General features: G+C 36.8%; 1 protein-coding gene across 2 annotated transcripts in view; it reads right to left on the reverse strand.

Annotated features, from left to right (window-relative positions):
- The window catches only part of LOC126253380 (DNA endonuclease RBBP8-like), a 94293-nt gene that overhangs the window by 27671 nt on the left and 41437 nt on the right, over nucleotides 1-25185 (reverse strand). For both annotated transcript variants that reach the window (XM_049954668.1, XM_049954669.1), the window contains exon 3: nucleotides 18031-18131. In XM_049954668.1, coding sequence (XP_049810625.1) covers nucleotides 18031-18131 — 101 coding nt within the window. The remainder of the gene's footprint in view (nucleotides 1-18030; nucleotides 18132-25185) is intronic.

The raw sequence follows: 25185 nt of genomic DNA on the forward strand, positions 1-25185 counted from the left end.
GTGTGGGGTAGGGTGAGTAAACTGTTGTGGGGTTGTGTACCACTGCAGGCTACGGCAGGGACGAAGCCTCTCCGTCGTTTCTAGGTCCCCAGTTCCATACAATACAAAGTGTAAGTCAATCAAGCCAATTATATAATTATAAAATACCAGAGAGTACTGATATCTTTAATAGCATAACAATAACTTAATATAAATACATGTTGATAAAAAATAGTTATTTCATACTTAAATATTCATATTCTGCATATATGAATTAATGTCGAAGCAGTTTACTTAAAAGTTTGAAATTTCATTTTATTAATCTTCTGAAGATTTATCAGCAATTGTTATCATCAAAGATGTAAACTCTTTGGTTTGTATGTTATCTCTCTGTTCTTCTTCCTTGTACAGTCTTGGCAGGATCATAGTTGTAAATGGACAGTCTTGATGGGACTGGATGTGGTATACTTTTGTAGAACTGCTAAAGGCAGATGTATTTTGTGTGATTAGTTCAGAGTGCAAAATATTGCTGAATGTAATTATTTTAAAGTTCAGGAACTTTATTTTATTGAATAATCTTTGGGAGCTACCTGAATATCACACTCCTTAAATCAGTTAATGTTTCTTATTATGAGAATAGGATGTGTGACAAGCAGGACACAAAGAGATAATCAGCTAAGTAATAACTTAGAATTTGAGATGTTGATGCGCAATTCCATGCAATTGCTTCAAAATTATAGTCAACTTCTGGTTCAAAGATAGATCGCTGAACATTAAGCAACGAAGAGGAACATTACAAAAGCCATATTTAAACATTTGAAATTTACGTTACTTTGATATATATAAAATAGAGGGAAACATTCCACGTGGGAAAAATATATCTAAAAACAGAGATGATGTGACTTACCAAACGAAAGTGCTGGCAGGTCGATGTGATTTGAAGAGAAGTAATAAAATGAGCTCTAACATGGAAAGTAAGCGTTTCTGGACACATATCCTCATAACATATTTTCTTTCTTTGTGTGTGAGGAATGTTTCCTGAAAGTTTGGCCGTATCTTTTCGTAACATCCTGTATATATTAAAATAGAGGGAAACATTCCACGTGAGAAAAATATATCTAAAAACAAAGATGATGTAACTTACCAAACGAAAGCGTTGGTATGTTGATAGACACACAAACACACACACACAAAATGCAAGCTTTCGCAACCCACGGTTGCTTCATCAGAAAAGAGGAAAGGAGAGGGGAAAGACGAAAGGATGTGGGTTTTAAGGGAGAGGGTAAGGAGTCATTACAATCCCGGGAGCGGAAAGACTTACCTTAGGGGGGAAAAAGGAACGTATGTCTGCTTGTGTCTGTATGTGTGTGTGTGTGTGTGTTTATATATATATATATATACGTCCTTTTTTCCCCCCTTAGGTAAGTCTTTCCGCTCCCGGGATTGGAATGACTCCTTACCCTCTCCCTTAAAACTCCCTTTCGTCTTTCCCTCTCCTTTCCTCTTTCCTGATGAAGCAACAGTGGGTTGCGAAAGCTTGAATTTTGTGTGTGTGTGTTTGTGTGTCTATCAACATACCAACGCTTTCGTTTGGTAAGTTATATCATCTTTGTTAGAGAGAGAGAGAGAGAGAGAGAGAGAGAGAGAGAGAGAGAGAGAAATTCTATATTGAAAGAATAATTTCAAAACAAATTGTCACTTCTTTAGTGTAAGTCTCACATCTAATATGTTTTTTCTTTTTCCCTAAAAAACAAGAACTTCTATGAAATTTCCCATTAGAATAAAATAGTACACTGGGCAGAGACTCTGATGCACATCATTGCCTCTCACAGTGAATGCTCTTACTACCTGAACCATACGAGCACAACTCAGGATCCACTTTCACAGCGTCAGTTTTGTAATTATCTCTCCCCTATTTGCTCTGGAGGTAGTCTGTGAATCATGCCTCAGTGATTCTGTCGGTAAGAGCATTGACTGTAAAAGACAAGAGTCTAGATTCACATTCAGCTCCAGCACACAGTTTTGACCTGTCAGGAAATGTGGCAACAGTACACAATCCACTGTTGACTGAATTATCCATTGTGATGTACTTCAGTATTTTAACAAAAGAATTTTTTGAGTTGTAAGCAACACCTGAAAGTAATACTTACAGTGACTGGTTACAACATTTTGAACACACTTTTAATATGAGAACGAGATCTCCTGTGTAATGTGGAAGGCATATAACATCATTCTATAAAGGAAAATTCACTTGAGAACACTGTAAAATTTAGTCAGTATTGCTGGCCAGTACTTGCCTTTGTGAGGTAAAATTTTAGTACTTCTCGTGTTGTTGTTGTTGTTGTTGTTGTTGTTGTGGTCTTCAGTCCAGAGACTGGTTTGATGCAGCTCTCCATGCTAATCTATCCTGTGCAAGCTTCTTTATCTCCCTGTACCTACTGCAACCTACATCCTTCTGAATCTCTTTAGTGTATTCATCTCTTGGTCTCCCGCTACGATTTTTACGCTCTGCGCTGCCCTCCAATACTAAATTGGTGATCCCTTGATGCCTCAGAATATGTCCTACCAACCGATCCCTTCTTCAAGTCAAGTTGTGCCACAAATTTCTCTTCTCCCCAATTCTATTCAATACTTCCTCATTAGTTATGTGATCTACCCATCCAATCTTCACCAGCCGGGGTGGCCAAGCAGTTCTAGGCGCTACAGTCTGGAACTGCGCGACCGCTATGGCCGCAGGTTCGAATCCTGCTTCAGGCATGGATGTGTGTGATGTCCTTAGGTTAGTTAGGTTTAAGTAGTTCTAAGTTCTAGGGGAATGATGACCACAGAAGTTAAGTCCCATAATGCTCAGAGCCATTTGAACCATCTAATCTTCAGCATTCTTCTGTAGCACCACATTTTGAAAGCTTTTATTCTCTTTTTGTCTAAACTATTTATCGTCCACATTTCACTTCCATACATGGCTACACTCCATACAAATACTTTCAGAAAAGACCTTCTGACACTTAAATCTATACTCGATGTTAACAAATTTTTCTTCTTCAGAAACGCTCTCCATGCCATTGCCAGTCTAAATTTTATATCCTCTCTACTTCGACCATCATTAGTTATTTTGCTCCCCAAATAGCAAAACTCATTTACTACTTTAAGCATCTCATTTCCTAATCTAACACCCTCATCATCACCCGATTTAATTTGACTACATTCCATTATACTCGTTTTCCTTTTGTTGATGTTCACCTTACATCCTCCTTTCAAGACACTGTCCATTCCGTTCAGCTGCTCTTCCAGGTCCTTTGCTGTCTCTGACAGAATTACAATGTCATCAGAAAACCTCAAATTTTTTATTTCTTCTCCATGGATTTTAATTCCTACTCTGAATTTTTCTTTTGCTTCCTTTACTGCTTGCTAAATATACAGATTGAATAACATCGGGGATAGGCTACAATCCTGTTACACTCCCTTCCCAACCACTGCTAACCTTTCATGCCCCTCAACTCTTATAACTGCCATCTGGTTTCTGTACAAATTGTAAATAGCCTTTCGCTCCCTGTATTTTACCCCTGCCACCTTCAGAATTTGAAAGAGAGTATTCCAGTCGACATTGTCAAAAGCTTTCTCTAAGTCTACAAATGCTAGAAACGTAGGTTTGCCTTTCCTTAATCTTTCTTCTAAGATACGTCGTAGGGTCAGTATTGTCTCACGTGTTCCAACATTTCTACGGAATCCAAACTGATCTTCCCCGAGGTCGGCTTCAACCAGTTTTTCCATTCGTCTGTAAAGAATTTGTGTTAGTATTTTGCAGCTGTGACTTATTAAACTGATAGATCGGTAATTTTCACATCTGCCAACACCGGCTTTCTTTGGGATTGGATCTATTATATTCTTCTTGAAGTCTGAAGGTATTTCACCTGTCTCGTACATCTTGCTCACCAGTCGGTAGAGTTTTGTCAGGGCTGGCTCTCCCAAAGCTATCAGTAGTTCTAATGGAATGTTGTCTACTCCTGGGGCCTTGTTTCGACTCAGGTCTTTCAGTGCTCTGTCAAACTCTTCGCGCAATACCATATCTCCCATTTCATCTTCATCTACATCATCTTCCATTTTCATAACATTGTCCTCAAGAGACCATCACCCTTGTACAGACCCTCTATATACTCCTTCCGCCTTTCTGCTTTCCCTTCTTCGCTTAAAACTGGGTTTCCATCTGAGCTCTTGATATTCATGCAAGTGGTTCTCTTTTCTCCAAAGGTCTCTTTAATTTTCCTGTAGGCAGTATCTATCTTACCCCTAGTGATATATGCCTTTACATCCTTACATTTGTCCTCTAGCCATCACTGCTTAGCCATTTTGCACTTCCTGTCGATCTCATTTTTGAGACGTTTGTATTCCTTTTTGCCTACTTGATTTACTGTATTTTTGTATTTTCTCCTTTAATCAATTAAATTCAATATCTCTTCTGTTACCCAAGGATTTCTATTAGCCCTCGTCTTTTTACCTATTTGATCCTCTGCTGCCTTCACTATTTCATCTCTCAAAGCTACCCATTATTCTTCTACTGTATTTCTTTCACCCAGTCTTGTCAATCATTCCCTAATGCTCTCCCTGAAACTCTTTACAACCTCTGGTTTAGTCAGTTTATCCAGGTCCCATCTCCTTAAATTTCCACCTTTTTGCAGTTTCTTCAGTTTTAATCTACAGTTCATAACCAGTAGATTGTGGCCAGAGTCCACATCTGCCACTGGTAATGTCTTACAATTTAAAACCTGGTTCCTAAATCTCTGTCTTACCATTATATAATCTACCTGAAACCTTCCAGTATCTCCTTCCAGTATCTCCAGTATACAACCTTCTTTTATGATTCTTGAACCAAGTGTTACCTATGATTTAGTTATGCTCTGTGCAAAATTCTACCAGGCGGCTTCCTCTTTCTTTCCTTACCCCCATTCCATATTCACCTACTACGTCTCCTTCTCTTCCTTTTCCTACTATTGAATTCCAGTCACCCATGACTATTAAATTTTCGTCTCCCTTCACTATCTGAATAACTTCTTTTATCTCATCATACATTTCATCAATCTCTTTGTCATCTGCGGAGCTAGTCGGCATATAAACTTTTACTACTGTGGTAGGCAAGTGCTTTGTATCTATCTTGGCCACAATAATGCGATCACCATGCTGTTTGTAGTAGCTTACGTGCATTCCTATTTTTTTATTCATTATTAAACCTACTCCTGCATTACCCCTATTTGATTTTGTATTTATAACCCTGTATTCACATGACCAGAAGTCTTGTTCCTCCTGCCACCGAATTTCACTAATTCCTGCTATATCTAACATTAACCTATTCATTTCCCTTTTTACATTTTCAAACCAACCTGCCCGATTAAGGGATCTGACATTCCACACACTGACTTGTAGAATGCCAGTTTTCTTTCTCCTGATAACAACATCCTCCTGAGTAGTCTCCGCCCGGAGATCCTAATGGGGGACTATTTTACCACCGGAATATTTTACCCATGAGGACGCCATCATCATTTAACCATACAGTAAAGCTGCATGCCCCTGGGAAAAATTATGGCTGTAGATTCCCCTTGCTTTCAGCCATTCGCAGTACTAGCACAGCAAGGCCATTTTGGTTAGTGTTACAAGGCAGACTGTTGCCCCTGCAACTACTGAAAAGGCTGCTGCCCCTCTTCAGGAACCACACATTTGTCTGGCCTCTCAACAGATACCCCTCCGTTGTGGTTGCACCTACGGTACAGCTATCTGTATTGCTGAGGCACGCAACCCTCCCCACCAACGGCAAGGTCCATGGTTCACTACATTATCAGCTGCACAAAAATTTTGCCTCTTAAAGGTAAGTACTGACTTGTAATTTTGTCTCATAATTTTATATAAATTAATTTGACAACAAATAAATAATTCACTCACGAAGCAAAGGCAGAAGAAAACACACATAAACCTTAAAAAAGCATGTAAGCTTTCAGAGCCAGTGGCTCCTCCTCCTTGCAGAAGGGTTGAAGGGGAAGGAAGAAGGATGAAGGAAAAGGACTGCTGATGTTTAGAGAATGGGGAGCATCCAGTAAGTCTCCGCTGTCCAAGGGTTCTGTGCAACTTTTCCGAACTCTCTCCGTTCCCTAAATCTCACCAGTTATTTTGTTCGCCTTCTTCCAGAAGAAGGAGGCACTGGCTCCAAAAGCTTGCACATTTATTTAACCTTTATATATGTTTTCTCTTGCTGCTGCTTGGTGAGCACATTTTTTAATCTATCCAATTATATTATATTTTCAAAAATTGATTATTTTCATTGATATATTAATTCAAAAGGTGTATAACAAGTGATGAGATGCAGAAAAATCACCTGATTCAATCTATGTACTGAGTATTGAGAAAGTAGAGGAAATAAGTAAAGAGCAGAATGTGGACCCCAGTGGCAAGGTGGCCAAGAATCATGAAAATTGTAAGGCTCAGCAGATATTAGCATGTTCCCATCATAGCATCTATCAAAATAACTATGGAACAGCTAGTGAATCAAATGTTTCAGTGAAACGCTCACAACACCATGATTTGACCACTGGACAATGTATACAAATTTCCTGTTATTCCAGGAATGCCAACTCCATGACAACTGTCAGTCAACAGACGTCATGTGGGATGTAAACATGGAAATAGTAGTGGTACAAGGTAGCACAGAGAAATGGGAAAATTTTAAGTTGGTGCTAACAGAAATGGGGGAAAGGCATCATACTGTGTAGCACTAACAGACACTAAGTTACCATGGAGCAGTCAAATGGAGCAGTCAAATGGTTCAGAGCATGCAGTCACCACACATTCGTTTCACCAACATAGTACAGGCAGGCTAGGAAAAAATGTTACCTTCATAGTTTCAGATGTTATTGAATTTGGCATGTGTTAAAAAGAAGGACTCCATAAAAATTTCTGCTTGGAGATACAGCCCTCCAAAGATCACACTGTGCATACCATTTTGAAGATGCAAAGTTTGGAAAAAATTTTAAAATGCTGTATCTCTGGAACAGTTCTAGATATATTGTTGGCTTTTTTTTTTCATTTGAAAGATAATTGCTTCACAATTACAAAGAAATCCTACATTTGGACATATCTGTCAAAGTTCTTTTACTATAGCATTCTGAACTTTTTTTATAATTTACTGATTTTTTTTCTTCAAAAATTCCAGTGCATAAAATTTTGATTTTTTTTCTGTTGATTAGTAACATATAGTTCTACATTCCCTGAAAAGTAGAGCTTCCACTTTTAGGTTGAACAGGTTTTATTAACACTTAAATTTTTGCCGTACACACAAAACCTGTTTTATCACTACGTTGTTACTTACAGGCCCACAAAAATCAAAACCTAGCCTTATTCAACATAGTTTTAGTTTTGAAAGATGAGTAATGGTGTAATTTATCAAGCATTTTAAATGCTTCCAAAATGTATGTGAAAGATCCAAAGACTTAGAGGTTTCAATTTATACAACTTCTATGCACTCAGTTTTGTACTGAAATTAGCCAGTCAATGAAATAAAAATGTGTTCCACTTCTTCACTATCTTCCTTTGATATAGAGTGATGCCTTACAGTTGAACCAATAGGAACTGGAGCCCATACAATTGTTGACCGAACTAACGAAATTTCTTCTTTCTTGCTCTTTAAAGTGCGTGTAATATGAGTTTGCCCATCACTTTGAGTCCAAAAATGTGTCTTCTGAATTCCTTTCACAGTGGTAGTTTATTTGGACAATTCTCTTTTTTCTGCTCACGGAGTTCTTCGATTCCCTCTTTGGACAAAAAGGTGAGGGCTGTGGATGTGTAAGATATCACAACTCTCTTAAAATCATCAGCATTCTGAATCACAGCTGTATTTGCTCTGGAAAGATTCTGTTTTGTAGCATGGTGCTTCAGCAGGCCTCCTACACCATCACAAGGCCCCTTCCCGTGACCAGTAGCACTGTATACCCAGTCGGTTGGCACAAACAACTTACTCAGTTCAAACAGCTGGTAACGACTTTTAAAATGACTAGGAGCATCATCAGAAATAATGATGATCTTCTCTGCCCCTGTTTGAGTTTGAAGAATTTTGTGCATTGCTAGCAAAGCATGTGCTGAGTCATGTTCTGTGTCATCACTTATAATTGCAACACTTGTGGTCTTGTTTTGAAAATATGTCACTCCTGTAAACATTGAAACCCGGTCATTACTCCAACGATACCCTTGTACTTCTTGAGGGAGAATTACAGACCAGTTCTCAGCAAAATCACAGTGAAGCATTAAACACAGTTCTTCAGCCTGTACACACCCTTTCACTTCTGCAATGTGTTGTTGAAATTTCTTCAGATGCTGATGTGTTACTGCTGTCACTGACCATTTATCAAGTTCATCAATGAAACTGTCAAAGACAACAGTTTTTTAATTAGCTTATTTTCCTCTCATGTTGCATATGTAATTTCTGCAGAGTTATCTGCTATGTCTTCCAGGCCAAGTGTCTGTTAAGACAGTCCTCCCTTTCCAGAGCAGTCACCATGTTCTTGAAACAAAACAGTCTCTCGCTTTACGTTACAGACTATTAATGACTTCACACTCCCAACCAAGGTTTCATATGCCACGTGCTCCAATAAGTTCTTAGAAGTTACCACACAATACACACATAAACAGACATTTCTAGGTGGGTGTGGAACTACCCACTTAGGTCGTAGTGCATAAGACTTTGACCTTCCAACATGTGAAGTTGTGTAGTTTCTCTTACAAATTTCAAAAGTTTCTTTAATACTGCGAGTCATGTACGTCTTCCTTTCACAACTTTTTGACCTTCAACTGTTACAGTTATAGTGTCATTTCTGTTGGTACTCTGGCGAGAACCGTCCCATTTATCTTCCAGACAAAATGACTGCACTATTTGAACTTGAGCTGCCTCTTCAGGATAACCATAATAGAGGTCTGGTCTTCCAAAGACTCCTTCAACACATCTCACATTTCTTGATTTGTCTACCATGTATGTTGATACTGATAGAACATGGTTCAAAATTGTTTTCTTTGAAAATGTCTCTGGAATAGTAGTTAAAACTTGCACCTTTTCACTGTAGAATGCACAATATTCAACAGATGAATTGATATTTGTGAAAATTTCCTGGCAAGAGGTGGAAGAGTGCTTTGGTTCATTTTCTTCTTAATATGGAAGTTCTACTTTGAAGAGTGTGATCAGTTTTGCTGTAGTGTATTCATCCATAGCTTTAGTAATTTATCTGCACTTTCTTGATGCATGGAGCTTATGACTCGACTTCACTGACCATGGTTTCTGAATAGGACTAACACCTGTCAGTGTAGTTGACTGATTAAGGGTATTTAATTCTTCCTCTATTCATGAAAAGTTAGTATCGTCTGCACCATGGGAGGCTTCACCTTGTTCAGATACTATCATTGTCGTTATTCTATCAAAACATTTAGAACACAAAAAGTCGTTAATGGAAACATCTTCACTTTGTAACAGAGTCTTCAAATGAGAACACTTATTCCCAACTTGAACAAAGTCTGATTTTTTGTTTGTCTTATATATTACTCTCTTATGGATATGCAAATAGTCAGCACACTTCATTCTCCAGTGGCCCCAGTCCTTTTCACAAAACACACTGCAACTGTGTCAACTGGCAAATTCCTCATGATAACACAGAACTCACTGGATGGTCTCAGATTTCATAGAAAACTCTTCAGTAAACAAATTAGCATTGAACAACTACAATACAGAAACCTGCAATGAACAACCACGACAAAGAAACTGACAAGAAACTACAACAAAGTGTAATAAATATCTGCAACAGAGAAAGTGAAAAGAAATAACTGCATCAAAGGCAATAGAAATATACATTGTAACAAAGAAATCAGTAAGAAACAACTTCAATGAAGACATATATTACCCTTGAAAGTTAAAAGAAATGATTTTTTTTAAATAATAAAACCTGTCCTACTTAAAAGTGGAAGCTCTTCTTTATAGAGAATATAGTACTACATGGTACTAATCAAGAGAAAAAAATCTAAATTTTCTGGATTGGCATTTTTGAAAAAATAAATAAATAAATAAATAAATAAAAATGTTCTGCAAATTATAAAAAAATTCAAAAGGCAACAGTAAAAGAGCCTTGGCAGATACTTCCAAATGGACAATACCATTGTAATCATAAAGCGATTATCTTTCAAATAAATAAATAAATAAATAACCCTAACAAAATATCTAGAACTGTTGCAGAGATACAGCATTTTTTAAAAAATTTCAAAATTCACATCTTCAAAATGGTGTTCGCAATGTCATTTTTGGAGACCTGTATCTCGGGGCAGGATTTTTTTTTTTTTTTTTTTTTTGGAGAAAACAAAAATATACGTGTTTTTTTACTTACTCCTGAATTTTAGCATATGCTATATTCAATAACATCCAAGACTATGAAGGTAACCCTCCTGCCTGAAGTGATATGGATTATGCCCCATGTCATATCTGGCTTCCAAATTTGCTTGGTATCAGCCCTATTGAACATATATGTGATGTTCACTCAGAGTTAATAAACACTAACACAATTTCGGAAACTATGTAGCCTGTATGCGGACATCTACAGTTACACAAGATAGGTAGAAACTATTTCAAGAAAAATTACATGCATCTACATCAAATATAAATCCTCTTTCATAACTAAATTTTGCACTTTTGAAAACTTGCAGCTATCACTGTTATTATTTATGTTTTATTTATTTTTAAGTGGTAAGATTCCATTTTTGAAAAGTTTTGTTTCTGTGTACTTCATATACAGCATCTGTGTGATAAAATTTTTAAATTTATCAGAATGTTTTCTACTTGTTTCTTACTAATTGGTCTGTAGTAGTTGCTGCATATTGTACTCATTAGGACTGTAGAACATGGAAATCATATTGTGACTTAAAAATTTTTTATTTTCAGTTTCCCAACAAATAACAGCCAGCCTTGACTTTAGATTGTAAGTCCGTTGCAACAAAAAAAAAAAAATGAACATTATGGTTTAATCTCCCATCAATGAAAAGATCACTTGAGGTGCAGCACAAGCTTGGATGGGAAGGAACCATCCTTGCACTTGAGAGAGTTAGGAAAATCCTAACCTAACCTAAATCTATACGGCAGGACAGGAATTTGAACTGCTGTGTTTCCCAAAATAAGTCCAGTGCCTTACCACTGCACTGCATCACTAATGTTGAGTTATTTAACCCCCGCTTAATATGACGATACTCTAAGGATCTGAGAGTCCAGCACATCCTGCCACAGTTTAACATATTATGGCAATAACTGTGAATGAAATGTGAATCTACTGATGGTTTTCATAGTACTGCGTATGTTATATATGCAGTCACCCTTCACATTTTACCTGTAACTATGGATTGCTCTTGATTGTGTGGGAGCAATATACTACAGCATTTTCACTGTGGGTATTTGCTGTGTAGAGATACAATGGGACACTATCCACAAACTACTGCAGTTTTACGAACATTGTGGCCTGGCGAGGCAATGTTTTATCATGGAGTCCCACGGCATAAACTACACACAGACTTCTATGTAGTAACAAAGTTTTCTTCTGTCAGTAATTAAAACACACTTGGTAACAATACACACACCTGTTTGAGATCACTCATCACTTGATACCATTTCTTTCAATAGATCTCATGACAACAATGAAATACTCATCTCACAGAATGTTTGTTTGTTATACAATAACAGCTATTTGGTAATTAGGGGGAGCCCGACTAGACAAGCTTAATACAATTGGTGTACCAGAATTACCCCAAAGATTACACATTAACACTCTGTAAATAAAATACGATATATTATTTCACAGCCATAGAGTTCTCCAACTGGCATGTGTGAGGTGTTCATGTAATTTACAATTAAAGTTCCTCTATGAGTGTCCGTAAGTTGTATTTAAAAAGCTATAGTTCCCAAAACAGAACCATTAGCATAATAATGTTAATTCCTTTCATTGTTCTGATGGATGGGTTTGTTTTTATAATGTGACATACAAAGTAACTACTATGTACTCTTTCTCTATATTTAACCTTTCACAATATTATAAGTGTAATGAATTCAAAGCTTAAGCAGTCATAACAATTGAGTGAGTAGGTTGTTGCTTGACAGATCTGAAACTAAATGGATATAAGTTATAGGGAATTTCCCCAATACTGATATAATGGATGTGCATGTTTTCGAGAGAAGTCCTATCAAAATATGTTCCAGTAACAAACGAGATTAAATTTACCAAATGAACTATGTGTAGCAATTTTGAGTTGCATGTCTTGTCTCATTTTTGAAACTCTGTTCTTAAAAACAAACAAATTTACATTATCAAAATTTGAATAGCGTTCAACAATAACGCACATGTATCTGAACTGGAACAGCATAACTTCATTCTGGTATGCCCTCTAATAATTGCACTCTCAATAAGACAGTATAGATACTGCTTTTACTTCTTCTCCATATCAGAAGACTCCTTTTACATAATTCCAGTTAAAAAAAATAAAGGAAAAAAAGAACAAAACAGGCATTTTAAAAATAAAATTGCTAGGATCCTGTACGTAATAACTGAATACACACCGTGGCTCCAGGCTATCGATGCGTTACACTTCAAATAGTCCACCAACGGCAGCCGCGTGAGTCAGCCACCAGAGGCCACCTATAGTGGGTCACAAGACTACTGCACATGGTCAGACACCCACCACACTGCCTACTGGAGCCTTCCTTTATATAAAGACAGTGCAGCCGGTGCTCCTCTGCAGATTGTGTTCTACAGCTTATAGTACTGTTTCTACGTCTGATATTTACCTGTATCTAGGTAAACAAACTTTTGTTCTTAGTGCCTGCACTACTGGTTGTGTCCAGCACAATGGCAAAAATATTAAACTTTTTTTAATGAAAAAAAGGTGCTTATTTTGAAATCTTCTGAACTTCTTCATCTGCTTTTCCATACACACTCAAGATAACTAGTCTGAGTAAAATCAGACAAAATTTTGCAACTTAATTTAGAAATACTGTTTTGAGTTAAACTTTCCTGAAGGCACTAGAGCAAACAGCAGATCAGTGACCTGCATTTATATTATTATAAGAAATTATCAGTTTGAAAATGCAAATACACACCACTTCGACCTAGGCATTTCTGATAATCAGTTCTGTTTATTGAGCACTTAAAAGCAGATCAATTAAGCCTTCAGAAGTGCATATAAAAAGAAATTTTCAGCAAAAGTAATATGGATCTAATCTGGAATAAACTCAGTATTGTAAGCTCACCTGTAGACTACTACAGTTCAAAGATCATAAACTATGGCAAATTCTTAAATTGTTTTTTAGATATATATCGTGAATCTCCTCCTCCTAGATCTTGGTAAAAGAAAGTAAGCAGTAAACCTAAATGGATTATACCAGGAATAAAAATTTCTAGTGCCAGAAACAGAAAACTACATGATGAGTTAAAATCAAACAGAAATCCTGATTTTGTTGGTATTTCAAACCCTAAAAAGGTGTATTATGGACATTTGTAGAAGTGGTTAAAGGAATGGCAAATAACATGTTTATCCCCAAACACGGAAAGAAGACAAAAGCAGTGTGGTCAGTTGTTCAGTCATAATTGGGAGCCAAAGTCAAAAGCTGAAAGAATTTAAAAATTGTATTTGAAAATGATATTATAATACTCTCTTCAGATATCAAATTATTTCAACAAATCCTTAAATACAGCAAGATCAGATGTACACATGTCAGCCTATCAAGACAAAGCAAATTTCATAAGCTTGGAAACAAACCAGAACACATCTTTCAAACAGTTTGAAAAAATCATTCAAAGGGATGTGGAAAATGAAATATAGTCTTTAAAAAGCAAAACTTTTGTCTAGGTGGGATAAAATACCTATTTCTGTAATCAAAAAGAGTGCATAATATCATTTCAGAACCACTTACACACACACTCATGCAAACGCAACTTGCACACACGTCTGCAGTCTCAGAGAGCTGTAGTTTTCAGCTCTCTGAGACTGCAGACGTGTGCAAGTTTGTGTGTGTGTGTGTGTGTGTGTGTGTGTGTGTGTGTGTGTGTGTGTGTGTGTGTGTGTGTGTGTGTGTGTGTGTGTGTGTGTGTGTACTGCTGACAAAGGCCTTAATGGCCGAAAGCTATGAGTGTGTGAATCATTTTATTGTGCCTAACAGGAATGTTTTCCAAACATATTGAAATATGGCAAGATAAAACCATTATTCAAAAAGTGACTGACAGAAGATATGGGAAATTATCACCTATCTCTTTTCTGCTGACCTTCCCTAAAGAGTTTGAAAAGATTTCAGCAAAACAAATTCAAAAAATTTCTTACTACAAATGACATAATTTTAAAAACTAGTTTGGATACCGACAGGACAAAAACACTGTAAATGCCATAAATGAGTTTATTCAAACAAGACGCTCCACATCAGATGAGTGTGATAAGATCGCAAGAATATTCTGTGACCTGACAAAAGCACCTGATTCACCATTCCTTACTTAAAAAAAAAAAAAAGGCAGATATATGGAATCAAGGATACTGCTTTACTCTTACTCAACAGATATGAAACAAAGAGTAATTGTAACTTCACATTCAAGAAATCACTGAAACTGATAAACAATTTCTCAAGGAATCCCACAAGGTTCAATATTAGGTCACCATTTGTTCCTTTTCAACATGAACTACCCAGCACTTGCTACTGACGCTCATTTTTTTCATTTGCAGCTGTAATTGGAAATTAGGTACCTGAAAGAATTCCAGAAAAGTATCAACAATACTTGGTTCCATCAAAATGCACTAAAAGCAAAATTATGCGATTTTATACTAAATCATTAGAACGGAGTTAAATAAAGGTAGCTTCCACTGATCAGATCACAGAGGCAAACTGTCTAAGGTTCTAAGGCCTAAATCCTGAGAAATACTGAAATTGGAAGGTACACGCTGACTACTTAGCAAATAAACTTAACAACTTACCATTTCCAACAGCTTACCATTTGCAATATGTATTTTGGCATGTGACACAAACACAGACACCGGAAAAGTAGTCTATCACTGCTACTTTGAGTCAGTTATTTGTTAAGGCATAATCTTCTGGGGAAATTCAGAAAATGTCATGAGACTCCTAGTATCACAAAACAAAAAAATTGGAATGTATGTTGCCTAACAATGTGTATCCTTTCGACCACTGATAAAAAAATTAAAAATACCACACACTCTTTCACTTTACATATTTGAGTTGGTCTCATTGTTATATAAAAATCAGGATATACTAAACTCTTTCCATTTTGACCACAAGTACAACACTTGCCATACAGAGCAGTTCTTTGATGCCTGCCAAGATTTATTCTAGTGAGCAATTTTATAATCTGACCAAGAACCTTAGTCAAGATTCAACTTAAAACAATAGCAATAACAACAACAACAACTACTACTACTACTACTACTACAGTGTTCAGAAATTAAGTTTGCCTTTGTTTACACAACAGTGAAAAAACAACAATGTGTTGTTATGTTAATGGATCATGTTCATGCCTAAGTAAAAGAAATTCTGATTTTAACTGTTAGAGGCTACATAGTGTACTCACAGACCAAATAATCAATAAATCCATATAAATAAAAATGTAAATGTTCATTTGTTCAGAATTGTGTATCTCTGAAAGTTCTTGACTGACTGCTTCGAAATTCTGACACAATGCTTCATTCTAATACAGGCATGTTATTAGGTACCTATTTCTTTACAACAATATATATAAAATACATTACTACATGTTCCTGTTATTAAATTTAGAAAAAATTATATATTACATATATTTTAAAAGAGATATATAAAAATACACGCGTACTCCAGTGCAACATTTTGTCAAAATTTCAGAGCATTTGGTCAAAAACTGTCAGGTATTTGAGATTAGGAATATTTATAGTTTCTTCAAAATCTCAAATCTCCAAAAGTTCTCAACAGACTGCTTTGAAATTTTGATGCAAAACTGAATGTGGGTGTGTTTTTAGGTACCTAATTCTTCAATATTTATAGTTTCTTCAAAATCTCAAATCTCCAAAAGTTCTCAACAGACTGCTTTGAAATTTTGATGCAAAACTGAACGTGGGTGTGTTTTTAGGTACCTAATTCTTCAATATAAACAAAGACATTGTTACCAAAAATCTCAAAATATACCTTTCCCATTTACTTCAGATTTTCACATATTACTGTAATTAATGTTTAGATGCATATAAACTACAGTGGAATCTCACTTATCAAGCATCTCCCATAACGCTCAATTCGCATAACAAGCAAAACAAATTGTACAAAAATGACTCGCTTAGCAAATTATGTTTCACATTAACGAGTGACATGGAGATTTAGTGTAACGTCACCATCTATTAGCGCACGGTTGGGAAAAAGTTCAACAATATGAACACCTTTCATTGTTGGCAGTGGCATACGAGCAATGTCTTTAGTATGTACTGCAGTCTGGGTTTAGCACTCTTTCTGCAGTCATCTTCCTGCAGCTTGTGATCACACATTTCTCAAAATTTGTGTTTACACAGCATTTTTTGTGTGCAAATTTTAGTAACCTTTGTAGAAATGTCCCCGAAGATAAGGCCGCAAGAAGACGACCATAAGAGAAAGAAAATGACCTTAGAAATGAAATGTAAAATCATTGAAAAATGTGAATGTGGTGTGAGCATTGATGATTTAGCATGCACATACAGTCGGTCTACACCAACTATTTGCACTATCCTCAAGAACAACATGATTAATGAGATTGATGCTGCAAAGGGAGTGACAATTGTACCTAAACAATGGCTTCATACTCTGGACAAAGCTGAAGGGTTGCTCCTTATATGGGTAAGTGAAAGACAATTGCAAGGTGACACTATTAATGAGATCATCATCTGTGAGAACATGAGAATGATTTTCACCAACCTCGTTAACAAGACGCCAGGATCACAAGTGGCTGAAGAAGTGTTTAAGGGAAGCCGTGGGTGGTTCGAGAGAAGAACTGGCATCCACAGCATTGTGAGGCATGGAGAAGAAGCCAAGTCTGACATAAAGGCAGCAGAGAACTTCACCAGCAACTTCAAGATCCTCATAGAATCTGGGGGGGGGGGGGGGGGGGGGGTTATCTGCCACAACAGGTTTTTAATTGAGACGGGTCTATTCTGGAAAAAAGATGACTTGTATGTTTGAAAATTTCCAAGATACATTCTGGTTCAGAGTCCACATTACACTTTTGGTTGTCCACATTACACTTTTGGTTCCTCCAGTAATTGGCTGGGTTAATTAAGATTGAGGAAGGCATATGCATACCACCTTCAACATGATCCTGCCTTGTCAAGCACTGTGGTTTTCAAACCAACCTTTGGGTTAATAACAGCTTTACCTTTGCTTTATAAAAGGGATTACTGAGTAAAACAGCTAGCAATTTTAAATCCACACTTACTACAAATGTACAGATTTTTGTGAAGAAATTAGCTTTCCAGATTACCATCAAATAAAATACTTCAATTATCAGTTTCTCTGTCTTACACTTATTGCAATTAATTAAAGAGAACTTTACACCAAAAGTGTTTTGCTTTTATTTACAAAGCATCTTCTGTGGTCGTCCTGGAAATATGGATACATGTCTCTACATTTTCTTTGTTACAGATTAAAAACACTATTTCTTTATAAATTTGGCATGCAATTTACACTTGGTGTTTCTGTCTCTTGTTGCATATTTTCATTCATTGTTAGTGGACATTGGGGTCAAAAGAAACTTTGTCGTAGATTTACACTTGGAGTTTTTCAAAAGCACTTTTTCATGCATTGCAGTGGCATTATTTGCATTTCACCTCACTTTAGAAAAAGAACTACAGTTACATGTGTTCCACACTCATCACAGTATTACAGTGTTTACATTTGTTCATTTGTTTTTTTTGTGTGGTTGTAAGCATTGCCAACCTGCGATTTTTTATGTGCAAACTAAATGCAAATTTTATATTTACGTGAGAAAAATATGAATAGGAATTACTAACCTATAGAATTAATGCGAGATTCATGGTCTTTCAGTTTCTTGACATACTTATCAACTTCTTTTTCCAAAATTAAACAGTTCTGACATGAGGATTCGTTGGCCCTACAAGCAAAAATTATAATTAAGTAGTGAACTCTGACAATTACACACACTTGCAAGTAAATATTACACACTAATTTTACCATGGTATTGGTTAATGATGGCATTTTCTTGACAAGTCAGCTTGAAACATATAATAAAAAGAGTTAGTCTTTATTTTTCTTTGGTGCTCAATGCGATGTATGAATAAAATAAAAGTCTATTGAATCCATTATTACAGTAAGTGATCAGGAATGCTACTGAATAGATGATATTTTTGTACAAGAAATAATCAAAAAGTATTTGTACAAAAAAGGAATGTTACTACCATTCGCCACCACCATTACTATTCTATCGAAAGCACTCTTTGAATTTGTCTTTTAAAAGGTTAAACCTCTCTTTTTTTTGTTGTTGTTGTGTATCCTTCAACTCTGGATTTTTAATGGAATATTTTTTTTTAGAAATGAAGAACTGTAATGGGCAACACAGTCTCATCATCAGTGCGACAGACAGAGAGAGACAAGTGTCACCCAAGGAACTGCTGCAGACATGGTAAATGCATGACAAGAATAACCTATTTCACACATAGTTATAAGAAGTTTCCCTCAGAAAGTGCTAAATTAAATCATTTGTATAAGGCCCTTAGCTATTTTCAATTTTTGTTCAGATGATGCTTATCATGATGATGATTTTGTCACCTGGTTTAAAAACTGAGACATCTCTCAGTAAATGTTAATCATGTACACGACTGTGATTGTATCACATCTTATCTGTTTTAAACAGCACCTGAAGCTAGAAAATCTTGACATTGGGGGAACAGCTAACAACTGGCTCAGCTCTTATCTTAAAAACAGGGAAAAGTATGTGGAAATATATCAAGAAAGGGACAATGTCATTAGGAAATATAATTCCAAGCTACTGACTGTTAAATATGGAGTGCCACAAGGATCAGTAATGGGTCCTGTTCTGTTCTTACTCCACGTAAATGACCTAAACATAAGCAATGACAGCAGTAAAATATTTCAATTTTCTGATGATACGAGTGTTCTAATTACAGGAAACTCAGAAGAAACTCTTGTAAAAAACATAAAAGAAGCCATTGACAGGCTAACATGTTACTTTGACGACAATGACTTAATAATAAACACTGAAAAAACTGTAGTTATGAATATACACACAGCACAAACAAAAAATCTGATATCACCCAATCTAGTGATATACGGACAGACAATTGCCAAAACAGCCTGTACCAAATTTCTTGGACTTCATCTACAAGACAACTTGAAATGGAAAGCACATATTGAGCAAATGAACAAAAAATTAAGTACATCTTGTTTTGTGCTGCGTACATTAAAAAATTGTACCAGTTACAACACCCTTCAGTGTGTATATTATGCAGTTGTACACTCTCACCCGTGGTCTAGGGGTAGCGTCTTTGATTAATAATCAAAAACGTCTTTGGTCCCCTGTTCGATCCCCGCCACTGCCTAAATTTTGATAATTATAATCAGCATTGGTGGCCGAAGACTTCCGGCATAAGAAGTCAGCCTCATTCTGCCAACGGCCTTGTCAAAGAGGGCGGAGGAGCGGATATAGGTTCAGGGCACTCTCTTGTCCTAGGGGTGGGAAATTGCCCCTAATGGCGGAAGAATCAGCAATGATCAACGACATGAGGATGCAGAAGGCAATGGAAACCACTGCATTAAAGACACGTAACGTGTATCCACAGGACATGTGGCCTGTAATTGAAGAAGTGTCATGATGATCTTTCCATTGGCAAAAGATTCCGGAATAGTCCCCCGTTCGGATCTCCGGGAGGGGACTGCCAAGGGGGAGGTTACCATGAGAAAAAGACTGAATAATCAACGAAAGGATAACGTTCTACGAGTCGGGGTGTGGAATGTCAGAAGCTTGAACGTGGTAGGGAAACTAGAAAATCTGAAAAGGGAAATGCAAAGGCTCAATCTAGATATAGTAGGGGTCAGTGAAGTGAAGTGGAAGGAAGACAAGGATTTCTGGTCAGATGAGTATCGGGTAATATCAACAGCAGCAGAAAATGGTATAACAGGTGTAGGATTCGTTATGAATAGGAAGGTAGGGCAGAGGGTGTGTTACTGTGAACAGTTCAGTGACCGGGTTGTTCTAATCAGAATCGAAAGCAGACCAACACCGACAACGACAGTTCAGGTATACATGCCGACGTCGCAAGCTGAAGATGAACAGATAGAGAAAGTGTATGAGGATATTGAAAGGGTAATGCAGTATGTAAAGGGGGACGAAAATCTAATAGTCATGGGCGACTGGAATGCAGTTGTAGGGGAAGGAGTAGAAGAAAAGGTTACAGGAGAATATGGGCTTGGGACAAGGAATGAAAGAGGAGAAAGGCTAATTGAGTTCTGCAACAAGTTTCAGCTAGTAATAGCGAATACCCTGTTCAAGAATCACAAGAGGAGGAGGTATACTTGGAAAAGGCCGGGAGTTACGGGGAGATTTCAATTAGATTACATCATGGTCAGACAGAGATTCCAAAATCAGATACTGGATTGTAAGGCGTACCCAGGAGCAGATATAGACTCAGATCACAATATAGTAGTGATGAAGAGTAGGCTGAAGTTCATGGCATTAGTCAGGAAGAATCAATACGCAAAGAAGTGGGATACGGAAGTACTAAGGAATGACGAGATACGTTTGAAGTTCTCTAAAGCTATAGATACAGCAATAAGGAACAGCGCAGTAGGCAGTACAGTTGAAGGACATCTCTAAAAAGGGCCATCACAGAAGTTGGGAAGGAAAACATAGGTACAAAGAAGGTAGCTGCGAAGAAACCATGGGTAACAGAAGAAATACTTCAGTTCATTGATGAAAGGAGGAAGTACAAACATGTTCCGGGAAAATCAGGAATACAGAAATACAAGTCGCTGAGGAATGAAATAAATAGGAAGTGCAGGGAAGCTAAGACGAAATGGCTGCAGGAAAAATGTGAAGACATCGAAAAAGATATGATTGTCGGAAGGACAGACTCAGCATACAGGAAAGTCAAAACAACATTTGGTGACATTAAAAGCAACGGTGGTAACATTAAGAGTGCAGCAGGAATCCCACGGTTAAATGCAGAGGAGAGAGCAGATAGGTGGAAAGAATACATTGAAAGCCTCTATGAGGGTGAAGATTTGTCTGATGTGATAGAAGAAGAAACAGGAGTCGATTTAGAAGAGATAGGGGATCCAGTATTAGAATCGGAATTTAAAAGAGCTTTGGAGGACTTACGGTCAAATAAGGCAGAAGGGATAGATAACATTCCATCAGAATTTCTAAAATCATTGGGGGAAGTGGCAACAAAACGACTATTCACGTTGGTGTGTAGAATATATGAGTCTGGCGACATACCATCTGACTTTTGGAAAAGCATCATCCACACAATTCCGAAGACGGCAAGAGCTGACAAGTGCGAGAATTATCGCACAATCAGCTTAACAGCTCTTGCATCGAAGCTGCTTACAAGAATAATATACAGAAGAATGGAAAAGAAAATTGAGAATGCGCTAGGTGACGATCAGTCTGGCTTTAGGAAAAGTAAAGGGACGAGAGAGGCAATTCTGACGTTACGGCTAATAATGGAAGCAAGGCTAAAGAAAAATCAAGACACTTTCATAGGATTTGTCGACCTGGAAAAAGCGTTCGACAATATAAAATGGTGCAAGCTGTTCAAGATTCTGAAAAAAGTAGGGGTAAGCTATAGGGAGAGACGGGTCATATACAATATGTACAACAACCAAGAGGGAATAATAAGAGTGGACGATCAAGAACGAAGTGCTCGTATTAAGAAGGGTGTAAGACAAGGCTGTAGCCTTTCGCCCCTACTCTTCAATCTGTACATCGAGGAAGCAATGATGGAAATAAAAGAAAGGTTCAGGAGTGGAATTAAAATACAAGGTGAAAGGATATCAATGATACGATTCGCTGATGACATTGCTATCCTGAGTGAAAGTGAAGAAGAATTAAATGATCTGCTGAGCGGAATGAACAGTCTAATGAGTACACAGTATGGTTTGAGAGTAAATCGGAGAAAGACAAAGGTAATGAGAAGTAGTAGAAATGAGAACAGTGAGAAACTTATCATCAGGATTGATGGTCACGAAGTCAATGAAGTTAAGGAATTCGGCTACCTAGGCAGTAAAATAACCAATGACGGACGGAGCAAGGAGGACATCAAAAGCAGACTCGCTATGGCAAAAAAGGCATTTCTGGCCAAGAGAAGTCTACTAATATCAAATACCGGCCTTAATTTGAGGAAGAAATTTCTGAGGATGTACGTCTGGAGTACAGCATTGTATGGTAGTGAAACATGGACTGTGGGAAAACCGGAACAGAAGAGAATAGAAGCATTTGAGATGTGGTGCTATATACGAATGTTGAAAATTAGGTGGACTGATAAGGTAAGGAATGAGGTGGTTCTACACAGAATCGGAGAGGAAAGGAATATGTGGAAAACACTGATAAGGAGAAGGGACAGGATGATAGGACATCTGCTAAGACATGAGGGAATGACTTCCGTGGTACTAGAGGGAGCTGTAGAGGGCAAAAACTGTAGAGGAAGACAGAGATTGGAGTACGTCAAGCAAATAATTGAGGACGTAGGTTGCAAGTGCTACTCTGAGATGAAGAGGTCAGCACAGGAAAGGAATTCGTGGCAGGCCGCATCAAACCAGTTAGTAGACTGATGAAAAAAAAAAAAAAAAAAAAAAAAAAAAAAAAAAAAAAAAAAAAATACTCTCACCTCCGGTATGGAGTTATGTTCTGGGGAAATTCTGGATATACTATCAAAACATTCAAAATTAAAAAAAAAAAATAAAATAAAATTATAAGAATAATGGAAGGGGTAGGTAATCGCAAATCATGTAGACCATTGTTTCAAAAAAGGATGATCCTGCCACATTCTTGCATAATATACTTGAGAATATAATGTATTTAAAGCAAAACTTACATACAAAAAGACCACTCATCACTCAAAATCACACAATACACAGCTATGATACAAGACAAAAATTGAATGTACATGTTCAAAGTGCCGACACAAAGTTATTTCAAAACAGCCTTATCCATCCTAGTATCAAACTATACAATGCCTTAGCAGATACCATTAAACACATACAAAACATTGGTCACCTAAAATCTAAACTGCAGTCGTACTTGGTTGATCACTGCTTTTACACAGTAAATGAATACCTACAAATCTAAATTTTTGTGTGTTTACCCAATGAAGTCTCATTCAGAAGAACATTTGTATCTTATCTCTCTGTATATAGCGTAACAACATTTATTTAAGTATTAATCATTAATTGATATATTAATGTGTGTTATTATGTACAAAGGTATATTATATGTAAAACTGTTAATATTAACAAAAAAGCCAAATATCTCTTGCATATCGTGCAGTTGTAGGTGAAAATGGATCAATAAATCAAAATCAAATCAAAATAACAACATTCTGACACAGTGCCTGTCAGGGAATGTGGATTCCATGTAGATGGGTAACTGGAATGACATTAATGTTGGTTGCAGGTAAAGTATTAACGGTATTTATTCATAGAACTGTTGAGTGCATGTACAAGACATTCACACTATCGGACAGCTAAGAACAAATTTCAAAGACAAAAAATGTCTGACAAAGATAATTATGCACAGAGTTTGTACACAATAAGTTGTTTCTCAGAGGCCAAAGTCCACATAAAAAGATTAAAATATCCCTTTATTTTACTTCCATTATTTGGCATTTTTGGCAGTGAAGCTTTTTTCAAATAATTTTCTGAAATACGTATCACAAACTATAAAACAACTATTGGGTGTTTAGCCAAATGAGAACTTGCATAGCATAAGCAGTCAAAAATGGACGTATCTGGGTTACAGTCCAAGTATTCATCAAATCACACAATGGTAAAAACACAAGGAGCTTGACTAATTTTCAATAGAATTTAATGCAACTTAAGTAGAATTAAAAATGATGGGCATACAATAGATGAGGAGACAATTTAAAATACACATTTTGCCACACAACTGAACTGATTTTTATTGTGTGAGTAGTTAGCAGGACATTGGACTCACATTTGTGGGGGGGGGGGGGGGGGGGCAGTGGTTTAAACATGCATCCACCCATCCAAATTTAGGTTTTCCATGATTTCCCTAAATTGCTCCAAGCAATCGCTGGGATGGTTCTTTTGAAAGGGCGTGGCAGATTTCCTTCCCCACCCTTGATGCAATCTGAGCTTGTGCTCAGTCTCCAATTACCTCAATGTTGACAAAACGTTATACCCAATCTTTTTTTCTTCCTTTCTTCTCATCGTGTGTGCTGGCTTCATAAATAAATTGTATCTAAATCATATCTTAATATGGAAACAACTGGTAGTATCATAATCACAATTTGTTGCAATAGTAATTAAATGTGACAGCATTCTTTGTCAGACTTTTGCTTTATACGGTATAACAGAATACAAGACAAGTCCACACACAGTTTTCTTTCTTCCTCCTTAACAGCAGCAGCAATGGAAAAAAAACCTTTGGATCAAAACAGACACAGTGGACTGTGCACCTACACATGAGTAAGGCACCTTACCATTTGTACATAATCATAAATTTAAAAATCAGCTTGTAAAAATGATTTATTAAACAAAAGTAAGTGACCTATATTACAATAAATACAAGACAATGTAAATGCGCAATTTTTTATCTTCCTCAGTACAAAAAAATACAAAGAATGGACATCTAGATAACAGATTTAAAGTAAATGGGTAAAAAGACATAAGGGATAGATGTAACAATTGGAATGCAGCAAAACTGAAGTAACAATCTGAATTCAACAAAACTGAAGTAAAACAAATTTTCTAAAACAACGAAAGCTAATGCCCACACATATTTCTCTTTCTTCTTCTTAACAGCTGCAACGATGGAAATAGCCATATAAAAAGAGAAAAGCACAAAGACCAAAAATAAAACACCTCAAAGAAATGGAAATACTTATTCTTATAAACAGAAGGCAGAGCTCTTCTACTAATGAGTTTAGAGACACCCACATTGAGAGTAA

Source organism: Schistocerca nitens, chromosome 4, assembly GCF_023898315.1.
Source record: "Schistocerca nitens isolate TAMUIC-IGC-003100 chromosome 4, iqSchNite1.1, whole genome shotgun sequence".
In the NCBI taxonomy this organism is placed as follows: domain Eukaryota; kingdom Metazoa; phylum Arthropoda; class Insecta; order Orthoptera; family Acrididae; genus Schistocerca; species Schistocerca nitens.